Raw genomic sequence first — 22,146 nt, 5'->3', positions numbered from 1 at the left:
TTTGCCTTTTTGCCTTTTTCTATCCAGCCTCTGTGACAGCAAATCTTTTTTTTTTCTTCTTTCTGTTTAGCTGAGAGATAATGCTAAATATAGACGGGCTGAAATTCTTGGAGCGCGCTGCAGATTGTAACCTTGGAATCGATGAAGTAGTTTGTCAGGTATGAAAAAGACAAAAACGCAGGGTCTGGATCGGCACAAGTGACAAAACACAAAACCAGGAAACTCCGAACTATCCTGCGCCAGATCGATGTGGAAATTGCCGTGATTCTCATAAAGTCTAATATGTATTAAATGGCCCTGAAGAAGTAGCAGAAAGAGCATCACAAAGAAAATATCAGGGTCATGGATTGTCAAAGTATCATTAGTCCCCCCGAGCTATCACCTCCTGCTCCAAGTCGCGACAATCCCCTCCTGCTCTCCAAGTACCATTCTGCTTCCGATTAAAAGATCAAGTGAACCGCTCCCTTCGCACCATGAAAATTTCCAGGTAAACTGGAGACTGAAAATTGGATATCTCTACCAGCCAGATCGACCACCGAAGTGGTTGCTGGAGCGACCTTGGTTGCCACGGCCATGGTTGCCTCCGCCCTGGTGGTTGTTGTTCTGGTTGTAGTTGTTGCCACCACGGCCACGACGACCTCCGCGGCTTCGGGCACCGCGTCCTCCACGGCCACGGCCACGACGAGGCTGACGGGGACGGCACGGACGAGGACCGGCCTCCATGCGAGCACGGCGCTCTTCATCAGAAAGGTCGAAGTTATTGCGAATCTGGAGCAGTCGGCAGAATCTCTCAGTCTGTGGGTTTGTGTACTCCACGGGCTGCTCCTCGGTGGTGATGGGAACCGATGGGTCGTAAACAGGCGCAGTGCGAACGAAATTATCCGGGATGTCCATCAAGCCTTCATTGACAACGTTCTCCTGAACCCAAGCCTCCTCTTCGGCAATGCGCTTCTGGTAATACTCGTATCCCTTGTGAGCCGGGACGGATGCCTCCACGTTTCCGAGCTCGAGTTCCTCGGCGAAAACGCGAGTGATGGCCAGCCATTCCTTGTCATACTGCAGTCGGAATGGGCGCTGCTGTGGGTTCACGTCGGTGGAGATGGGGTGGATCTCAATCAACTCGACGAAGGGATCATGGTTCCGTGGCTTGTCGAGAGTGAGGAACTTGGTTAACTTGTTGGAGATGGCCTCCGGGGGAGGAAGGATCTTGTTGACCGTAGGGGGAGTTGGGGAACGTTCCAAAGAGATAGGAAGAATCTCGTTGGCCACAGAAGTCAAATCGTCATCGACGAGGCAGTTGGTGGGGAGTTCGAATTCAGTCGAGTTAGATACGCCGTCGAGCTGGGCGGCAGCGAGCGGAACCTTCTCGCGGGCGGATGGGCTGGCCACACTCTTTGGGCTCGAGCCCAGGCTGATGCGGTCCTCGTTTGCAACATTGTCGGGTTCATCCTTGAATGGCTTGGCCTTGGAGGGTGTTCCAGGGGCGGGTGCAAGACGGGCACCGGTGGAGCTGGCAGGGCTGCTGCTGCCAAGGCTGATCTTGTCCTCGTTGTGCAAAGCATCAGCACCGGCCCCGGAATCAGCATTGACGTTCTGAATTTCAGTAGAAGCGGAGGCAGTGCTCATATCCTTGCCGTCTCTGAAGTTGCGGGTGATCTTCCGGGGAGGCCCCTTTCCAATCTTCAGGGTTTCTTCGAAAGTGTAATTTCCGCCGAGGGGTTTGCCGGCGGCTTGTCGCTCTTTGAAGGCAGCCATGAAGCTGGCCTGATCAGCCATTTCCTGCTCATGGGCTACCTTACCAAAATCTTGCCAAGCTGCAATCCTCGATTGCACATCCCCTGTGGCGAGTCCAAGTCTGCGCTGAGCAGCAGACAGGGTAGCTGGTGTTTCCTCCTGATCATGGAGCTGGCCTTCTTTACCAGTTGTTAAACCCTTACCAGAAGAGGGAAGAGACTGACTTGCAGGGTCTCGAGGGGTGAATCCAGGAGAGACAGGGCCGTGGCGTACGAAGGCAGTGTATCTGACGTGCAGGTGGGCCGAGAACCAAAGGGCTGGGCGAAGATGATCAAGCAGCTCACGAGCGGCCACACTGCCGAGATGCCCCGCCTCGGAGTCTTCCTTGAAACCCTTCTTCTTTTTGAACAGAGTCTGATAGTCGCCAAACTTCTCAACGCCCTGAGGCCAGTCGTGAGAAAGACCAATGTCGACTTGGGTGCGCACTTGGAGCAGCTTGCGGACATCCATTTCACGAATGTGATAAATGGACTGCAAATCATCGTCATTGTAAGGAAGACGCTCGAAGTGAGGCTTGCGGTAGTCGTAGCCTTTCCAGATGCCGGAAACTCCGGAGATGCGCAGAGAGCCAAATTGGACAATGTTGGCAGCGCCGAGGTAGTAGATGTTGGGAGCCACCCAGCCACCGTAAGACAGTTCGAAAAGATAGTTGGAAGCCTCATGGTTGCCACCGAGGAAGATGGTCGGGAATGGCGCAGCACGTTGGCCACTGTAGTATTCATGGAAGTCTCCAATCTGCCGATACTTGATAGGCATGGAGATACAGGTAGCATCGTTGGAGTTGCGCAGAGCCTGCAATGAGTCAATAAAGAAGAACTCATTTAACTTGTATGTCAGACGAGACATACTTGGAAGTCTCCTCCAATGATCAAGAGGTCAACTGACTCCCAGTTGAGTCGGGCAGCCTTGAGCTTGACGATATCGTAGATCTCATTGAGACTACCATGGCCCTGTATAGAAAAGAATCAGCAACAGTCCAAGAGGCTGACACTCAATGATGTCATGTAGCAAAACACTTACGCAGCCCTCGAAGGCAATCCGCAAGGATGCCATGATGCGATGTGGAATGAATGGATGAATGAAGATGAAAGGACGCGATACCCAGATAGAAGCAGAAGCAGAGGGGCAAAAGGGTCAAAGGCAAGACCTGTCAAGGCGCAGCGAGACTACGAGACAGGAGAAACCATGAGAAAAAGAAAACGAGCAAGGAAAGCACTGACGAAGGATGTTAACGAGAGATGTAGATGGGAAAGGATGGCGGGTGGAGCTGGCCGAATTTAAGCTCCCGAGCAAATTTCTCAAGTTGGACGACTTTGCTGCGATTGGTTTGCCATTCATCCCATTGTTCCTATTGTGCCTATTCATCTTGCATTGTCTTTGTTCAATTAATTTGTTCTCTTTTCACTTCACTTCAATTCGCTGATTTTCAATTGGTCAGAGCATTATGCCTGATGCTTTTTTGACTGAGGCGGCCTTGTCGGTTCCGTTGAGCTCCTCGACTTCAGCTCATCTCCTTTCAACACACTCCCACCTCCTACGTGATTCAGGTAAATCATTGAATGTCCGACAGCAAAGGGACTACTGCGGAGCTTGTGGTAGTGTTAGAAAGCCCGAGTGGACCAAAGTCACTGAGATCAAACCAAAGACAAGGAAACATCTAGCTACATCAGTCTCCAAAGGCGCCACTGTATACAAGTGTCTTCGCTGTCATCGGCGAGCTGTATTACCACCTAAGCAGGCCCCTCAGTCCCTGCCTTCTGCCCAAGCTGTAAACATTGCAGCGTCATCTACTCAAGATCCAACAGAGGCTGTGGCAGGCCCAACGCGAGCCACAACCGACCCCAAGTCCGGTGAGAACCAAAACAGCAAGAAGCGAGCCAAAGCACGCAAGCAAGGTGGTCTTCAAGCTCTTCTCGCCTCAAAACAGCAAGCTCAGCCCTCGCTGGACTTGCTTGACTTCTTGCAGTAGAGGTCGCGCACGTGATCTGATCGCTAAATCGGAACTAGCGCGGGGCTCCAGCTTGATTCCCCGACTGTCCCATCTGCCTCAACTCACGCGCGAGCTCGCCAATCACGCGCAAATACGACCCGAAGAACCTTTTCACGAATCCCGCATACCGAAAAACCCCGCTCTACCAAAATGTCAGCTTATTCGGATGATGAGGATCACGATCCTCAGGCGGATGAGCTCCGCGAAACCGCCTTGGTGACGCTTGAGGCGTTGATCAGCTCCTGCAACAAACAAATGCAGCCATACCTAATTAACACTACTCGTTCTGCCCTTCGATTCCTGAAATATGACCCCAATGTCGCCGAAACGGAGGACGACGAGGAGATGGGTGGCACTCAAGACGACGGGAGTGAAGACGATCCTACGGAGGACCCCGACATGGATGACGATTTTGAGGATTTTGAAGAGGAAGGAGGATACAGTGATATTGACGACATGAGCTGGAAAGTACGTCGATGTGCTGCCAAGCTTCTTTACACCGTGATCTCCGCCTACGGTCGTGCTCGCGCCTCAGACAACTCAGCTCTGTTCCAGCAGATCGCACCGGCACTGATCGCACGCATTAGCAAAGAACGGGAAGAAAGTGTGAAGCTGGAGGTTGTGTCCACATTGACTGCGCTGGTCCGCAAAACTGGTGAGGGCTCTATGATCGTCACTTCCAATGACTTCCTGGAGGCCGTAGGTGGAACAAAGAACTCTCGCAAGCGCAGACGTCAGGACAGTGATGCATCTATGATTGACTTTGAGCCGAGTGCTGGCACCTCGTCAGCAGCCGACTCTCCTGCGGTTCCCTCGTCGCCTAAATCCGGTCCCCAGGCCGATCTCGCCCGCTCCGTCCCTTCAATCGTTCAGAACCTCGTCAAGGTGTGGAAGCAAGCTTCAATCCCCCTTAAACAAGCCGCAATCATTCTCCTCAAGACACTTTCATTGGTCCGCTACGGAGGCCTTGCCAACCACCTTCAACAAATCGAAGACCTCATCGCGGACGCATTGGAAACCTCCTCTCTTTCAGGAAGCACAGCGGCTCACACTGGGGCTGCTGTTAGTGCGGGTACCCTCCAGATTGAGACCCTAGGTCTTATCGCAGCAATTGCCGAGACTCATCTATCTGATGCCCTGCTTCCGTTCCTGATCGCGCTGGTGCCTGGAGTCATTGCGGCCGTCAATGATCGCAACTACAAAGTCAGCAGCGAGGCGTTGGGCTCTGTCGAACAGATTGTGAAAGCCATGACACCCCCTCGTGTCTCTGCCAACGCTACCGATGTGAACCAGCAGCTGCAGAAGCTCTATGACGTTGTCCACTCCCGAATCACCGACACAAGTGCCGACCTTGAAGTCCGCCAACGCGCTATCCATGTCTTTGGTGTTATCATTGCACGGACTCCAGGAGAACGAGGCTTGGAATTCGTTTCGGCGGACCGAAGGTCCAATGGTCTGGATGTCTTGGTCGACCGAGTGAGGAACGAGACTACCCGTCTAGCTGCCGTTCGCGCCGTCGACGACGTCGTTGTCCTCGCCGAGCGCAAGCAGGATGCTTCCAGTGATTGGGTCAACAACGTTGCCGTTGAGCTCAGCTCCAACCTGCGCAAATCTGATCGCGCATTGAGGGGCGCATGCCTCGAAACTCTTCGCAGTCTTTCGATGAACTCCAACGTCCGGTCTCATCTCACCGCTGACACCATGGTTGTATTGGAAAATGCCGTGCTACCCCTTCTCGCGGCAGCTGATTTCCACACTCTGACCCCGACCCTCATTGTCATTGCCAAGCTTGTCCCAGGTAACTCAAAACTACTTGTCAACGATGCTTTAATTTCGTCCATCTGCTCCATTGTGAAAAAGCCGTTGGTCGGCACTGTTCTCAAGGCTTTGCTTCTGCTGGTTAAGGTGATTGGCGATGAAGGCGCCGGTGGTAGCTTGATGCAAAACCTTCTTCGCGATGTCGGCATCACTGGAGAATCCTCCGTGGTCGGCAGAGCGGTTGGTACACTCTTGGTCCATGGTGGATCAAACCTTGGAGTCACCATGGATGACTTCTCCACAGAACTGAAGACTGCACGTGATGACAGCAGGAAATGTCTCGCCCTTGCTATTCTGGGTGAGATTGGTTTGCGAATGGGCTCTGAGTGTTCCCTGACCCCAGATCTTTTCATCCCACACTTCGGCTCGGATTCGGACCAAGTGCGCCTGGCTGCTGCCACAGCCCTCGGAAATGCGGCTGCTGGTAGCGTCAAAGCCTACCTTCCCATCATTCTCAACGGCCTGGAGAAGTCGAACTCCCAGAGCTACTTGCTTCTTCACTCTGTTCGAGAACTGCTGCAACACCCCGAGGTTGTCCGTCCCGATCTTGCACCGTCTGCCCACAAGCTATGGCACGCACTTCTCATCGTCTCCGAGGAGGAAGATAACCGCGCCGTGGGAGCTGAATGTGTTGGCCGCCTCGCACTTCTTGACCCCGTTGCTTATATCCCTCACTTCCAAGTAAGCATACCATGTGCCCTCCCAGCTTGCTACAAATTCCCATTGATACTAATTGCTTACTCGCAGGAATATCTGGCCAAATCTGACCCCGCCGTCCGCGGTGTAGTTATTTCAGCATTCCGCTACACACTTGCTGATTCAAGCGATGCTTACAACGATGTTCTTCGCCCCCTGATGGTACCACTTCTGACCAACATGTTGAGTGACAGTGATCTGGGCAATCATCGTCTTGCCCTGACCACACTCAACTCTGCAATTCACAACAAGATGGAGCTTCTCCTGCCTCATCTCGATGAACTGCTGCCGGCTGTTCTTGGGGATACCAAGATTAAGCCAGAACTTATCCGTGAGGTACAGATGGGTCCGTTCAAACACAAAGTGGACGATGGACTCGATCTCCGTAAGGTCAGTATCTTCCCGAACCACCCCACTTATCTACCTTCTTACTAACACATGGATCTACAGAGTGCCTACGAAACCCTCTATGCTTCGCTCGACACCTCATTCTCCCGCACTCACATTACTGAGCTCTTCGATCGCATTCTCGCCGGTATCGACGACGAGCAGGACATCCGCGCGATTAGCAATCTTATGACGTCCAAACTAATCAAGATTGCACCGGAGGACACCGAACGCCGTCTGGATGCTCTGTCGGAGCGTTACAATGCTGTTCTGTCGTTCAAGCCCAAGGACAATGCCGTCAAGCAAGAACTTGAAAAAGCCCAAGAGGCATCTCTGGGAATTCTGAAGATTACCAGCGAGCTGAGCAAAACCTTCCCCGGCGCGGAGTCCTCTGGCGATCTCCACCAATGGAAGGCCTATATGGACTACGTGCGCAAGAACTTCAGCCAGCAATATGCCTCTTTGGAAAATGACTTCTGAATGGAGTTTGTCGGAAAGTCTCCTCGGCTTCGACATTGAAAAGTACAGTCACAAATCATTTACCTATTGATCACATAGCCTTACGACCTGTTGAATGAAATACATGATCTTGCTCTGGTATTTACATTGTACGGTCAACCCTACATCATGCATGTTCGTAGAATGCAAGCTCCACAGAAGCATCTGGAAACACTTAGCCGAACTTTGAGGTCTTCGTAGAGAGGCGTCATTGGACTCAGAGCTAGGGTTGAAGTGTGTTCGAAACAGGCGGTGTGCCGTCATGAATAAAGTTCAGCCTAATGTGGACGGAACAAGGTTTGTTCAGGGCTCCCAAAGAGACCAACAGAACTGGTCGATCTTGTTGCTGTGTAACAAATCCATTCTTTCAAATCCTACCCATACATACTACGTAGGTCTGTAGCGACCATGGTCAATTTCAGTATCTCAGGTACCGTTCCGGCCTGGGGGCCGCCCCGAACAGGGTATATACGGTACGGAGTAGCCCAGGAAGAGAAGACCTAGGTGTACAAGTTTGTACGGAGTCTCAGAATAGGTGCATGGAATAGTATAGGGGAGAATGCTGTACAGAGTCCTTAGGAGGTCATTCCAAAGAATACTTGAGGAAAAGACCCCAGGGTGTACGGAGTAGGCTGAATACCTATGGGACATTATTGTATTGAAAATACTAGGATTGACCTGTGACATATTAAAGATCGACAATAATATGGAGTATATCAATCACAAATCGAAACATTATGCACGATGAGGTTTCGAAGATCTGACGCCACCGGCGATCCCAAGCTGGAAAGTGAGACAAATTAATCAAGGAGTGAGCTTTATTCAATGCAAGCGGGGGTTGTAATCTACCTCAAAAACCTTGAAAGAGGTGTAGGTATAAAGCGAAGCTTGTGGAAACTCCAAAAATCAAACCATTCCAAATCCTGTCCAGCAAGCCTGCAGACAAGCGTTGGCAGAATATCAGAAAACATGACCATCACAACTGCCGAGCCCGCAGAAAGTCTGTTCAACACGCTTGGTGCACAATATGAGGACGCCTTCGCCAATGATCCCCTCCTCTGCTCTTTTATCAAAACTGTGGCAGATAAGCTACCAGCCAATAGCAAAGTTCTCGATGTTGGCTGCGGTACCGGAAAGCCCGTTTCGCATCTCCTCGCTAGTGCAGGCCATGTCGTCCATGGCATTGACGTCTCAGCTGAGATGGTCCGACTCGCTGGGTCCCAAGTCCCCGGAGGGTTCTTCCAGCAGGCTGATATGAGAGAATACCAGCCGCCGTATGAGATGGACGGCGTATTCGCCATATTATCACTGTTCCAGCTCACACCTGGGGATTTGGTCTCGATGATGTATAAGTTTGCGGAATGGGTGCGGGAGGACGGATTCGTGGCTCTGTGCGTCTTGCCGAGTACGGCATTGGCACCACAGCGAGTCGTGTATGACCCAACTTGGGATGCGGTTTGGATGATTGGGAAGGAATGGATGGGCAGTTTGACGAACGAATCTTTTCTTTCAGAGAACGGCTGGGAACGAGTGCTCAAGGAGGCCGGTTTTGTCCTTGAGGCTGAGCCAATGTCGTATCTCTTTTCCCCAATTGGAGAGAACCATATCCCCGAGGCGCACCACTGCTTGATCGCGAGGCGGGTCGAGAAAGCACCGCTCTTGGGACCGTTCCCGTGGCCGTCTGGTCAAATGATGACAGGGGTTTGCAATACGAACAGAAACATGATGAAGGAGCAGCGACTTGTGAGCACGGAACTGGATAAGTTGATGCTGGGATTGGGTCAACAGAACGTGTTTGCCCTCGATAACAATGCCAAAGGTAGTGCTTCTCTCTCCAAACCTGGCAAGTTAACACTAACTAAAGACAAAAAGGGAGCTGGCTATCAGAAACGCCTTCATACCGTTGCATATAATTGACGTCTATTGAAGAATGGCGACGAGCGCGGACAAACAGTCGCGGCCTGTATTGTTCGAAGCGAGGTCATCAGAGACGTTCATCACATTCGTCGTGTCATTTTCCGTGTTCACTGTAGGATATTTGCAAATTATTGGCGTTTATATGGCTAAACTTTCCACAGGATCTCTTGCTTTACGGATTGGTAGGCGCGTCTCGCTCCTTCAGACCCCGTTAGATTACTAACTAACGCGACTAAAGCTTGTCCCAGTCACGCCAGCTACTCTCCGCGAGCGCGTGGGTCTTCCCGCGAAAGATGGTAAGCCATCTATACACAGACTTTGCAGCTTCAGGTGTTAATAAGCCGGCCAATTTGAAGAACAACGATGGACATCGATTCTACTCGCGCTCTACGGAGTCGGCGAACTAGTATGCGCACGTGAGTCTCAAATCGCCTTCTGCAAGGATGCCAAACTGATAGAGAAGATAGCTCTTGCCGGATACATAGCCGATCGAATCGAGTCGCGCAAATGGCCCTTCATGGTAGGATTGATTCTGCTTGGTGGAGGCTGCGCTCTTCTTTGCGTTGGAACAAACCTTGCGTTTTTGATATGTGGACGACTATTGCAGGGCGCATCTGCTGCGGTCGTCTGGGCTGTCGGACGTGCGCTTTTGGTTGACTCTGTGGCGCGGGAGCGGCTTGGGCAGCATCTTGGGTATCTGGGAACGGGTATGGCCATGGGGACGATGGTTGGACCTCTTCTGGGAGGCGTCATATACAAACGATGCGGATACTATGCCGTCTTTGGATTGGCCTTTGCGATGGTAGGGCTTGACATTGTGCTTCGGATTGTCGTGATAGAGAAGAAGGGGATCAGAGATGAGGTTGATTCTTCAAATTCTGATAGCGCGGCATGCTCGCAGTTGAAGTCAAAAAGCGGCGATGAGTTTGGTACCTTGGACCCCGTGTGTGGGGAGAAACCAACGGCTGCCAAAGGGGAGAAGGAAGAAGGGGTGCGATGCCCAGGACAGGAAGTACAGAGACGACAACGAGGTCCATTGATGGTACTACTACGCTCCGAACGGATGTGGGCGACTATTTGGGGATACTTTGTCCTGTCGATGATCTTGTCGTGTTTCGACAGCGTATTGCCACTGTTTGTGGAAGACACATTTGGGTGGTCACAGTTGGACCAGGGGCTGATATTTCTGCCATTGTCAATCCCCAATTTCCTTGGCCCTGTCTTCGGGCATGTCAATGACAGATTCGGCAAAGCGAGACGCTACCTTGCCGCGGGCTCCTTTCTCGGTGCTACCGTCGCCTGTGTTCTTCTTCGTTTGATCTCTCAAAACACGATCAAGTGGAAAGTGGTTCTTTGTGTGCTACTCGCACTGCTTGGGCTCAGCCTCGCAGCCCTAGTTCCCTGTATGTTATCGGAGATCGGGTTCATTGTCCTGGAAGAAGAGGAGCGCAAGCCGGGCGTCTTTGGAAAGGTCCAGCCTGTGGCGCTGGTCTACGGAATCCTTAGCTTTGTTTTCGCCGCAGGCTCCATTGTGGGGCCGTTTTTGGCCGGGTTCATTCGCGAAAGCGCGGGGTGGAACACGATGACTTGGGTGCTGGGCTTGATAGCAGGGGTCTCGGCTATCCCGATGTTGCTTCTCGGAGGGCTCTTCGTCCCAAGTCAGAAATTGACCAAAAGCGATCACCGCGGCGATTGACCCATCGCGGAGGAAGACGTGAACTCATGCCGAAAAGGATGAACAGCTAAAGGCCACTAGCAGAGCCTCGGCATCGATGCATATTACGTAAGATTCGACCCTGAGGCTCCGTGCTGCGCTGTACGCCGCTGCGGCAGTCCAGAGACCGGAAAGCCTGAGTCTTCGAAGTTCAGTATGTTCCAAGTGTCTTCTCGTCATACCCTCATATCACACATATCCCTCGCATCAAGAAAATGTATGCCTAGGGTGGGTATGATCTAGGGTCCCACCTGGTGGAGTTCTTCCCTGCACCTGAAATTGGCCTGTGAGAAGAAGAAAAAAAATTGCTAGCGCTAGCAGTCAGATTGTGGGCGCGGCTCGGCCTTTTCGGCCTCCGTCGAAATGTTGCCTCCTGAGAATAAAAGCAGTGCCTGAAGTACTCCGTGCGAGTACGGAGCGTGGAGCAAGTCCATTTACTTGTAGCTGGAAGAGATGACCAGCAGATTCGGATCTGACACATCATGACGATCAGTGAAGAGCTCTTGGCGCGGCCTAATAGCCTGAGATGCATTTAATCCTAAATCCAAAAAATAAAACCTCTGCGCAGACTCAATCATCATCACACTTCCCACTCCATACGGAGTACTCATGCGATATTTGAGCTCAGATATGCCTATATGGTAGATCGTCGAATGCAGGGTCCAATGCTAATGTTGTTCGTTGGCCCCCAGATCTGCGTGAAGAGGATGATCACCCCGGATTTGACCCTTGGCATCGCACACCATGGTGTGAATGTAGTATTCGGTAGCGATCTCACTGACAACGCAGCGGGGGAAATTAGGCCTCCTATAAAGTACTCCGTAAGTATACAAAAGCCCTGACCCCTCGGGCAGTGTTAAGCACGACCAAAAGTATAAGCACACGAGCACCAAGGCACGGCACGCTCAGCCTCAAAAAGCATTGGACAACTCACAACTCACAGACTAGTGGACCGCTAGAGTCAATGAGAAGCAGGATATTTCAAGGCTGACTTTTCCGCACCGGTTTGACTAGTACAGGTTGGTACTGGCGTGGAGCAAAGAAATTGCGCGATTTGACCACCCCTAAACCCTCGATTGTTCCATAGATCCACGGGTGGAGACCCTCTAGGCTCTCGTATTAAATGGCCCAAATGACCCAGTATGATTGGAGGAATGGGCGAGACATCAGCACTAAAGAAGTACAAGGCACCGACTAAAAGGGGAAATGTCGTTGAATAAGACCCTGGGCGGGTTTATTTTAGGTGAAGTGTTTGGTTTTAGCTCTGGACCCTGAGAGCTTAGCCTCTTTCTATTCTTCTTTTTTACCCCCTTTAGTTCCCTTTAGTTTCTAGTTAACTCTGGATTTTGCTTTTCTGTTGAGTCTTTTCTTCTCTCGTTCTCGATCTTAATTTTATTCTTCTTTCTTGTCTTGTCTTATTCCGTACCCCCCGCCCCCATGATTCACATCTAACCATGCTCTTTTCAAAGCAAGGGTGCCGCGATCTAATGCGGAGGGCCATCTCCTTGAGCTTCTGGTTTGACGATTGCTGGCCAGCGTCGCGCAAGTACTGGTTCTCGCTGTTGTTGATCTCGGTGATCTGCGCCAAATGTATCCACATCTACTCCCATCTGAACTCCTTACCCTTCGGGCAATTGCTCGTCTGGGGTCCAACATTCTTTCTACAAGATGTCGTGTGTGCTCTATTCGTGCACTGCCTGTGCGCCAAGTTCCAGCGCCGATGGGCTCGTATTCCGGCGGCCTTTGTCGTGGTCCCACTCAGGTACGGGCAGAAAAAAACCTCAAACCCTATGCTTGGATGAAACTGGCGCTAACCAACCTTAGTCTGGCAATCTCCGGTTTATCCGCCGCAAACATATCCTTCTACGTCGCCACCGGTGCTGAGATCCATTGGCGCCAAGCCCATAATTTCCACGGCGATGCCGCAGCCGTCAAAACATTGCTTACCGGCCTGACTGGTTTGGTCATCGTCGAGATCGCGTTTGTCTTCGCCGCCTGGTTCACAACTCCCCACTTGTACAATTGGTGTAAGGGAATCGTTGCAGTTTTCAAGGGAATCCTGCCAGCTGCTTGTCGACGGAAAAGAACTCCGCTGTTGAAGAGCTATGAGCAGGTTGCCCCCGAGGACTGGGATGAGGACCGGAGCTCATCCAACTCCAGTTTCGAGCTACAGGAGCCGGCGAAGCAGGATCAGCGACACTCTTTGTGGGTACGGGTAGCGGTTTTGGGTTTCGCAGCCTTCGTCCTCATCCTACGTTGCACTCGCCCGTCCAATACCGCGTACGAATTCCTTTCCGAAACGGTGATTGTCACACCGTTTGGCAAGGGTCAGTCCAAAGAAAATGCGTCTGTAATCCTGCCCGAACTGACGGGTGACTACTCGTGGCTCGGAAATCACACGGCGCTGGCGCCGACGCCCAAGTTCGACTGGTTGCCGGCGCATAATATCTCCGGGTTCAGCGACTGGTACGCCAATGCCAACGGGACCACTCCCATTCACTATAACCCTAAACAGGACCCGTTGCATATTTCCAACCTCGACAATGATGTCCTCGAGCCGCTGCGCAAGGCTTTGGACACGGGTGATGTCAATATTAAGCACGTGTTGCTCCTCAAGTTGGAAAGTACCCGGGCAGATGTCTTCCCTCTTCGCAAAGAGTCATTCTTCGGTGATGTGATCGCTCACTCCTTCGGTGGACAAATCCCGGTCGAGGTCGAGCAGCGATTGGCCAATCTGACCCCAACGGCTGAGAGGCTGATGAACACAGCATCTGGGTTCAGTGGAAATGACAAAGTATCGAACCCTTACGGAGGTCTCCACACGACCAACGCCTATACTTCCGACACCTTCACGCTCAAGAGCATTCTTGCAACCGTATGCGGAGTTGCGCCTTTGGTTGTAGACTTCAACCAGGAGTACTTGTATCACATATATCAACCATGCATGCCGCACATCCTTGAGGCACTGAACGGCCATCTCAACAACACCGAGATCACCAACCAAACCACCATTTCTAACCACACAACAATTTCCAACCATACCAAGACGGACGATTACACATCTTGGCCCTGGCGATCAACATGGATGCAGGCCATCACTGATGACTACGACAACCAGGACTTGCTTACCCCTGCGATGGGTTTCAAGCATAAAGTGACAGATCTAACTATCGACGAGGACTATGAGAAGTCCGGTCGCAAGAAGCCCAAGAAATACAACTTCTGGGGATATGTCGAGAGTGAACTCGCAGATTATTTCCGCGAAGCCATCAACAATGCCGAAAAGAACAAGGAGCGACTGTTCATCTCTCACTTGACTGGAATTACGCACCACCCGTGGGACACACCTGACCACAAATACGAGGAGATGATGTCTGCCGGTTGGTGGGGAAAAGCCAAGAAGGTCAATCGGTACCTCAACACACTGGGTGTGGCAGATGACTGGCTCGCCCTGCTTTTGGACATCCTGGAAGAAACGGGGGCTGCCAACGAGACTCTGGTCGTAATGGCCGGTGATCAGTAAGTACTATCCCTCATTTTCGCAATCATCTCAACTAACCCCACAAAGCGGCATTTCCCTCCCAGAGAACAGCGGCGTCACCCCATATGACAACCCCCCATGTCGCAAGCTTCCACGTTCCAATCGTCTTCGCCCACCCCCAGCTCCCACCCATCGAGATCGACTCTCGCGTAACTTCCATGCAAATCCTCCCAACAATACTAGACCTCCTATCCGAGTCCGGATCCTTGGATAAAGAATCTAAAGCCGCTATCAGCGACCTCCTCCCCCTCTACGAAGGCCAGTCCATGATCCGACCCACCATCCCAGAGAAAGACGGAAAGCAAGACTGGCAGTTCTCCGTTATGAACACCGGAGGAACATGGCTTGCTCTCCGATCCGCCGCAAAGCCGTACCGTCTCATCATCCCGCTAATTTCGGATGTCGAATGGCGATTCTCAAACGTTGACCTCGATCCCCATGAGCTGAAGGCACTGCAGGACTTCAACCTGCTGAATCTGATGGATCTGGTTCTCCAGGAACATGACGAGGATGCTGTGCAGTGGGTGAATGATGCGGCGCATGTTGCTAAATGGTGGGTTGAGGAGAATTGGCGTCGATACGAGTACACGACGTGATTCTCTGGGATCTGAACTTATTCCTTTACACTGAAAGGCATTTTGACCTTTGTGCGCTTCGGTGATTTATCACCACGACACCTGGCCAGGCAGATGACTTCGTCCGCACGACATTGCGAACCTTGATCCTGCGACATACTCAGCTTGGGAAGTCTCCTGGAAGCAAGCCCTGGAGAAAGTCCTACAAAGTCTTTGATTGACCGGGTTCTGACATGAAATGTCAAGCAACATATATCCGATCTTTGTATGGACACGGCAGTACCTACGCCTTATCGTCGGACCGTCTGCACATCACTTCTTGTTTAATATTTTACCATCGTTTGATACCAGCGTTTGAATGTACATTATTATCTTTATCACAATAACAAGTTTATTATCTCCCTCCATGGCTCACCCCCAGAGCAATGTGCAATTATCTCACGGCTCTAAATTGGATTTGTTGACCTCGGGAGCTTCTCTCATTGGCCCCTGCTTTGAATCTGAAACTATGCTCATTAGATCTCGCCCCCGAGGTCTGGCCATCAAGACCTCGGCACACACATATCGTTAAGCACGCTTCCACTCCAGTGGGGAATAACTAGCTGATACAGCCGTAATCCAAAGAACAAGACCACTCCGGGGCTAGCGATAGATAGTCGGAATACGGGAACAAATAGATTTGCAGAGAAAGATTGATTCTATAGGAAACAATGGTAACTAGTTCAAAGAATGAAGATGTCAGGGAAGCCCCCTCAGCTAGTCACATTGTAGAAAATGGTTTGGGGTGTGCCGGGGACATCACGATCGCACGACGAAACATGTGCACCATCAACCCGAGGGGCTGGGAATAGTCACCTGTTCGAACAGAGACGAGATATTCCGACCACTGGTACGGAGTATAAGTTAGAATACAAGCAATCAGGAAGTGAAGAAGTCAGCATAACGTACTTTGGATTCGTTTGAGATCTTGAGGAACCAGAATATCGTCCCATTACAAGCAAATCCATAAACAGTGCAGTTGCTCTTGGAAAATTCCTTCCATTCTCTGTGAATGCATCCTTTTGATCTCAATCAGCCTCCCTGTCATAGAGTGGTTGATATCGGGGTCACTTACCCATGTATCCCAATGCTTGGGAAAGCCCGATGTCAATTCTTTTGGCCTCAACGATTACAACATTCAAAGCCAGTTGTTCCCAATCGCCGTACCATATTCTGTAGTCAGGCCGGGCAGAAAGGAGGACTTTGTCCCTTCCAAGCTTCACAGGTCCATGGGTATACGAGTAGTCCGTCTGAATATTGATACGTTGGTCAGGTGGCCCATCCGCTGCTGCAATATTGAGGGCACGAGGTACGAGGGCGTTGATAATCCAACGAGCGCTCGGTTCAGTTGTCGGTGTATGACTTGATACTGTCTCGATCAATTTTAAATGCTCTCCTGTAAATAAAAGGTTAGCTCTGTCATGCTTGACCTATCTCCAAAGTTTGTAGGTACTCATGGTTCTTGGGGGTGTAATAGGAAGGACATGTTTGAACTCGTCGTCATTGCTGGCGGGCTTCAAACCAAGCGATCTCTGAACTTCCCGCAAGTCGAGATCAGAAATCGGAATCGTCTTGTACTTCAAAGTGGCTTTGTCGATCTCTTCTGGCACCTTGTGGATACGAAGTTTGTCCACAACCTTGCTCATGAGAAGATCTGCGAGCAAGCTTCGTACTTGTGTGACCCAAGATACCTTCTTTTCTTTAGTCATAATGGCGTTGAATAGTGCTATTCAATGTGTGAGATGGCCAGATTCACTGCAATGCCATGTAGAATAAAATTTGACTGGGCAGGAAGTAAAGGCTCAGCATCCTTCCAAGGACGCGGGAGGAAACCATGGTACAGCATCAGGGAGTATTCCAAGGTTGTCAAGTTCGATTACGCTGGGTAGGCGAAAGACAGCAAAAAAGACATTTGAAAGGACAGTAAAAAGGACAGTAAAAAGGACAGTAAAAAGGTATCGAGAAGAAGAACAGCAGATGGTGTCAGATTCAATGTATTGTGCGAGAAGAGGAGAGGAGGAGGAAGAGAGAGGCTCTCTACGACTATCTACAGGGGAGGGGGGCTGGCAAACAAGGCAAACTGCCGACAAAAGAACTATAAAAAGAGGGAAAAAAAGATGTAGGGGAAACTGCCAAACTCACCTAGCCCCTGGGATCGAACCGGGGACATTTCTGGTGTTGTTCAGTTGCCCGATATAACCCCAGAATTGGGCGTAGCATGGAGTAGTATGACAGAGTCAAACCACTCGGCCATTTTGGCGGCAGTTACTGTACACTACCTCAATCAGACTTAAATACGTGCTTTTTGAGACCAGGATTCCAAACCAAGTCCAGAAACTTTGCCCATATTCCTACCCAAAGAGCTCATCCGTCACCGAACGGTCCTTCTATATGCTCCAACACTGCGACGTAGCAGGCCCCGGGGGTTTATTCTAAGGCTTTAAGGATTAAAGATGATAATTTATGTATCAAAAATTCGAGCTTCAGGCTAATTAATTTGTGAGAATTTGAGATAAACCTTGGAATTTGTCTTTGTCTACGGTGTGCGTATGAAGTCAAAGTTTATCAACACATTCAGAATGCACAGTCCCACGGTAGCCTTCGAAGATTCACATCACAGCTTCGGTTCACTGGCTTCAGAAATATTGGCTCTCAGGTCCGGCCGATCTGCCCTCCCCGCAGTCATCTATACTAGTTCATTAGCTATATTCACGAAGCATCTGGGAATTGGATCCCAACGACTTACACCCCCATCAACAGGCAAAATGACACCCGTGATCCACCTCGCCTGAGGACTCGCAAGAAATGCAATTGCTAAAACCTCAGCTCCACTCAAATATCCGAACCAAAAACTACTCACCGTGTGCCACATCCCAAGCCGACCCTTCGACATCCAACAACCCTAATCGTACCCTCTCTCTTCTCTGCTTCGGACTCAACCCTCTAACAGCGACCATAGGCGTATACGCCATACCCGGACAAACACAGTTCACGCGTATATTTTCTTTCCCATGCTGAGCGGCCATCGCCCGTGTCATCTGAATTATAGCACCCTTGCTAGTCGGATAAAGCAGGTTTGGATCTCCCCCGATAACTGAACACATCAACACGGCACACTGCCAGTCTCAAAGGATTTACATACGACCACTTACAGAAGCCATATTCACAATAGAGCCTCCACCAACCTTTCTCATCTCAGGAATAACGTGTCGCGTCATGAGAACCATGCTCGTAACGTTGATCCGAAAATCGCGGTTCCAAGCATCCATATTAACAGTCGTGGCATCTCCTTTTGCATTCGTGACGCCAACTACCCGCAATTAGTCCAAGTGTATTATATAGCGAGATATAGGCCAGCGAACCGATGTTAATCAGGATATGCACAGCGCCGAACAATTTCACCGCGCGCGCAACCGCTTCGCGGACACTATCCTCGTCCGTCGCATCTGCTTGAATAATCTCCGACGTTCCGCCTTCGAGATCAATCATGCGTTTTGTTTCCAGTGCCCAGTCTGAATTGGAGTCTAAGAGCACAACCTTGGCACCTTGACGGGCGAGGAGAATGGAGGTCGCGCGACCATTTCCGATTTCGCCTTGTGGGTGTTAGGTTAGGTTTTGGTTGGCTAGGTGGGCATACCATCTATGCGTGATCCGGCGCCCGTCACGATGGCGACGTGGTTTGCGAAGGGCTGTGTGGCTGTCTTCATGTTATCGATAGAGACTTGGAATGGATTGGAGTTGGATCTCTATTGACTTATTTTGTCACGCAAAATATCGAGGATATGGCGCAATGAGGGGAATTGAGTTAAGAGGAGAAGCTCTGTATTGTACACAAGGAGATCATTCGAGACCTCATGTTCTGGAGGGGAGAATAAATGGTAGATGTTCAAACAATGTCTTTGACGATGTGATCGCCAAAATTCAGGAATGGATGCTGTGCTAGCTGCCCAGCACTTTTTCTTTTCATCGGGTCCCAAGTCAACATCCCCCTTGCGAAGGAAAGGAACAACTCTTTCTCTTCTCCTTCCAGTGAGGGCACTGTATCTTCGAGCGTGCGGTTGGGTACAAGATCTCCGTGAAGGAAGTTGCCTAATAAATTAGCAAAGACCAATTAAAAAAGTCACTGAGAAGAAAATTACCTTCTTCATCGAAGTGTGGACCACCAAATAGCTCTCGCGAATTGCTACACTCTTTTCCATCGTCCCGCGTCACGGAAGCGCCATCTCCAAAGTCAACCTGGGAAAGTGACTCAATTCTTTTCAATACCGCTTTCGGGGGAGAACCAAGCAGTGCGACCATTTCAGCGACATGAGACTTGGGATCGTATCGGTTCTCAGAAGTTTCCACCTGTGTGAAAAGCTCCGTACCTTCGATGATATTCCACATCTATCCATGTTAGATTCTTGTTTGTATCAGGGAGGGGCTGACATACAAGGACACCAAAGTTCCAAATATCTGCACTCTGGTTCCATCCGTATCCACAGACGACCTCTGGGGCTCGGTAGTAGGGTGATTGGATAGGGTATAGGTAGACAGTTTGGCCTTTCGTTTTGTCTTCTGGGATAGGATCAACGAGCATAGCCGAGTCAAAATCTGCTAGTTGAGGTAGCATGTTGGCTATATCCTCGGTTTGAAGCTCTCCTAAGCTATGGAGGCTGCTGTAGATTTTTCGGTTGGTTTCTGGGTCATTCTTGTATTGCATGGGATGATTGGGGAGATGCTCTTCCATGAACCGAGGAAGAACTTTGTCGTTTTCGAACGTCATCAAAATATTTGAAAGTTTTAAATCTAGGACATTAACTTTCCATCAATTGAATATCGGAACAAATAACTCACCTGTATGCGCAACATGACATTCGGCGTGCAAGTAGTCCATTCCAAGGAGCAAAAGGAGAATGTAGGCTTTCGCGACCGGAAGTGGCATTCTCTGGTTCTCCCATCTCTTTGTGAAGAGCTCCATGGTTTCCCGTAAAGGCTGATAAATCTGACATACATGGTTCTGCTCCCCATGGGCGAACTCGAAATGCCCCAGGCAAGTGCGTACACAACCCCAGCCTTTGTGAGAAGGGTTCTGCTGGGCGATTTTCTCTTCAATCTTCAATTTCGAACTAGGGGTACTAGAACGGCGACCGGTCGAGATCTTCAGCGCCACAGCTTCTTCGGACTGCCAGCGCCAACTGAACAGAGACAAACGCGCTCGTCAGCTTGAGTGCCATGAAGGCCAGAGGAAACTTGCCGGTATATGTCCCGTGCCAGCCATACTGTTGAGTCTGATCCCCATCCTATCTTGCTCAAAAGCTGATACTTGTCGGCGAGAATCTCACCAGGCTTTGCAGGATAGTAGGCCTCGGGGTTGTATCTTGGGGATCTTTCTTCATCCACAATCCTTTGGCTTGGGATAGCGGGAGCGGGATCTTGTGGGATGTGGAAAGGCCTCTTACGAAGCGCCACGAGCGCCCGCTTTGAGGATTGAGAGACTCTGAGAGCAGCCATGAGAAGCTGGGAGGTGGTGGAGACGCGCGGAACGGTCCGAGCTCCACCCTTCCAGGAACCGCGGCGGGCTTTCTTGGCGGTTAGTCAGCGACCAAAAACTTATGAACCTTGGAAGATAGTCTTTGACAGAAGTCCGATAGATCGTCCAAACAATATGTTGTTCATTTAAAGAATGATCAATGACTTCATGATGGCTTTGATCAAAACTTTTCTACTGTAAAATCTACTGTCTTGTATATGCCTGTCCTATCGTCCCCGCCAAGGATGCGTTCCTGGCTTCCAGACTCATGAGAAGTCAGGCCACCCCGCTGCCCTGATTGAACCGTTACTCCAGTGTTCTCTGTATGCGATCCAAATATAGCCGATGTGTTGTTGTTTGAAGTCTTGCTTTTGGTTCCACCTTCAGGGATGGAGTCGAGGGGGTAAGAGGGTCCAGATGCATTGTGGCGATAAGATGAGACAGTCGTGGCAAAACTCTTGAAAAGAGGACCGAAAGTTGGAATGCAGGTAATGATTGCCTACCAGGAGAGGTGAAAAGAGTTAGTTTTGACGAGCTCTGGTGATATAGGATTTTTCGTACCCCAAGGCTGACTTCAATGATAGACCAGAGAATTAGCATTTCACTGTCTGTCACTGTCTTCAGATTTTTGACTCTGAAAATTCGAGCTATCTGGATAACGGTCACAAAGAATCCCAGAGCAAAAAGTCCTGTCAGAACTATCTTCTCTTTTTGTCGAAGTTGGAGTTTCCACAAGACTGGCATGGGGAGTATGAAGATCGCAATGTCGAAGCCGAGGTTTGTTCCTTTTTGCCATCAATATAAGTCTTTCCGCTCAGAGTACTTAGATGAAGCTTACCTGCTAAAGCTTCAGGCTGTTAGTGGCTTGACGCTGTGATGGAGCACTTCACATACCGTAATAGAAAGACACGGTATCGATACACTTTCCCTTGACAGAAAGGTCCCACTGTCTTGCAATCTGCTTTTGCTCAGCTTTGCCAGAATCCAAGTATAAATATCGAAGAGTTAGTGGAAAGGTAACACTCACCGGCTGACAAGAAAGTACGATGATGAACGTATAAATAAGCTGAGTGACAACACATATTGCGATAGAAATGACAATGATGGTTCTATACAACGCCACAAAGCCTCCAATGCGAAAGTATGAGGCAAGCAGCGAGAGCTTGAACGCTAGGAGGTTGAGCGTGTACACTGGTCCTCCTGACCATTGAATCTATAGAAAATCAGACTGGTGTTAGTGAATTTATTTGAACGGAGCGCGTTTGAAGATACCTTGCTGAACGTAACCACATTCTCCATCGGAAAATACTTCATGCTCAAACCTAGACCCCATCGCGTTTCTATGACCGTTACTATCTCGCTTTTAATGAAAAGAGCAAAATTCAGTGATTGAACTGACGAGAAATGGTAATCCCGGCATAGACTATAGTCAACAGCACACTGAGAAGTGCCGCATAGTCATCAACCCACAACGTCCGCTTCCTATTCATCCGGATACCGAGACGCAAGCACACTGCCAAAAAGGCAATAGCCGGAAGCACCACGCATACCGTAATAACGCGTGGTATATCGCTGTGAGGGTCATGTTCGTGTAGGTTATGGACCCATGCCATCGTGAGATTGTCCAGCAAGTGGGAACAAGCACAGAGAAGATGGGATCATTGC

The 22,146-nt window shown here is 50.2% G+C and overlaps 9 protein-coding genes across 9 annotated transcripts; 5 read left to right on the top strand and 4 right to left on the bottom strand.

Moving 5' to 3' along the window:
• Positions 1 to 448: 448 nt before the first annotated feature.
• N7506_002158 (RNA lariat debranching enzyme) lies at positions 449 to 2,847 on the bottom strand (the record flags this gene model as incomplete). Its single annotated transcript, XM_056951454.1, has 4 exons — positions 449 to 492; positions 708 to 2,586; positions 2,643 to 2,744; positions 2,815 to 2,847. The coding sequence occupies 4 exons, from the start codon at positions 2,845 to 2,847 to the stop codon at positions 449 to 451; spliced, it is 2,058 nt and encodes a 685-aa protein (XP_056817369.1).
• A 391-nt stretch (positions 2,848 to 3,238) lies between these two features.
• Positions 3,239 to 3,763, top strand: N7506_002157 (ribonuclease P Rpr2/Rpp21/SNM1 subunit; the record flags this gene model as incomplete). Its single annotated transcript, XM_056951453.1, has 1 exon — positions 3,239 to 3,763. One exon carries the CDS (start codon positions 3,239 to 3,241, stop codon positions 3,761 to 3,763), a length of 525 nt encoding a protein of 174 aa, XP_056817368.1.
• A 171-nt stretch (positions 3,764 to 3,934) lies between these two features.
• Positions 3,935 to 7,165, top strand: canA (putative cullin binding protein CanA; the record flags this gene model as incomplete). Its single annotated transcript, XM_056951452.1, has 2 exons — positions 3,935 to 6,688; positions 6,749 to 7,165. The coding sequence occupies 2 exons, from the start codon at positions 3,935 to 3,937 to the stop codon at positions 7,163 to 7,165; spliced, it is 3,171 nt and encodes a 1,056-aa protein (XP_056817367.1).
• Positions 7,166 to 8,152: 987 nt separating this feature from the next.
• On the top strand, positions 8,153 to 9,100 carry N7506_002155 (uncharacterized protein; the record flags this gene model as incomplete). Its single annotated transcript, XM_056951451.1, has 1 exon — positions 8,153 to 9,100. One exon carries the CDS (start codon positions 8,153 to 8,155, stop codon positions 9,098 to 9,100), a length of 948 nt encoding a protein of 315 aa, XP_056817366.1.
• Positions 9,101 to 9,113: 13 nt separating this feature from the next.
• On the top strand, positions 9,114 to 10,796 carry N7506_002154 (MFS transporter; the record flags this gene model as incomplete). Its single annotated transcript, XM_056951450.1, has 3 exons — positions 9,114 to 9,212; positions 9,339 to 9,396; positions 9,442 to 10,796. 3 exons carry the CDS (start codon positions 9,114 to 9,116, stop codon positions 10,794 to 10,796), a joined length of 1,512 nt encoding a protein of 503 aa, XP_056817365.1.
• A 1,472-nt stretch (positions 10,797 to 12,268) lies between these two features.
• N7506_002153 (uncharacterized protein) lies at positions 12,269 to 14,951 on the top strand (the record flags this gene model as incomplete). Its single annotated transcript, XM_056951449.1, has 3 exons — positions 12,269 to 12,576; positions 12,639 to 14,333; positions 14,402 to 14,951. 3 exons carry the CDS (start codon positions 12,269 to 12,271, stop codon positions 14,949 to 14,951), a joined length of 2,553 nt encoding a protein of 850 aa, XP_056817364.1.
• A 739-nt stretch (positions 14,952 to 15,690) lies between these two features.
• N7506_002152 (uncharacterized protein) lies at positions 15,691 to 16,678 on the bottom strand (the record flags this gene model as incomplete). Its single annotated transcript, XM_056951448.1, has 4 exons — positions 15,691 to 15,816; positions 15,879 to 15,988; positions 16,045 to 16,365; positions 16,423 to 16,678. 4 exons carry the CDS (start codon positions 16,676 to 16,678, stop codon positions 15,691 to 15,693), a joined length of 813 nt encoding a protein of 270 aa, XP_056817363.1.
• A 905-nt stretch (positions 16,679 to 17,583) lies between these two features.
• N7506_002151 (SDR family NAD(P)-dependent oxidoreductase) lies at positions 17,584 to 18,676 on the bottom strand (the record flags this gene model as incomplete). Its single annotated transcript, XM_056951447.1, has 6 exons — positions 17,584 to 17,655; positions 17,716 to 17,783; positions 17,830 to 18,063; positions 18,112 to 18,279; positions 18,332 to 18,562; positions 18,607 to 18,676. The coding sequence occupies 6 exons, from the start codon at positions 18,674 to 18,676 to the stop codon at positions 17,584 to 17,586; spliced, it is 843 nt and encodes a 280-aa protein (XP_056817362.1).
• Positions 18,677 to 18,855: 179 nt separating this feature from the next.
• On the bottom strand, positions 18,856 to 21,081 carry N7506_002150 (uncharacterized protein; the record flags this gene model as incomplete). The annotated part of the gene is made up of 7 exons (XM_056951446.1): positions 18,856 to 19,058; positions 19,109 to 19,355; positions 19,402 to 19,757; positions 19,806 to 20,133; positions 20,232 to 20,534; positions 20,690 to 20,980; positions 21,043 to 21,081. 7 exons carry the CDS (start codon positions 21,079 to 21,081, stop codon positions 18,856 to 18,858), a joined length of 1,767 nt encoding a protein of 588 aa, XP_056817361.1.
• Positions 21,082 to 22,146: the final 1,065 nt, after the last annotated feature.

Source organism: Penicillium brevicompactum (assembly GCF_028827555.1).
Source record: "Penicillium brevicompactum strain IBT 35665 chromosome Unknown utg000001l_segment0_segment0, whole genome shotgun sequence".
In the NCBI taxonomy this organism is placed as follows: domain Eukaryota; kingdom Fungi; phylum Ascomycota; class Eurotiomycetes; order Eurotiales; family Aspergillaceae; genus Penicillium; species Penicillium brevicompactum.
The sequence above is the reverse complement of the archived record's forward strand: the minus strand, read 5'-3'. Positions and strand labels throughout refer to the sequence as shown.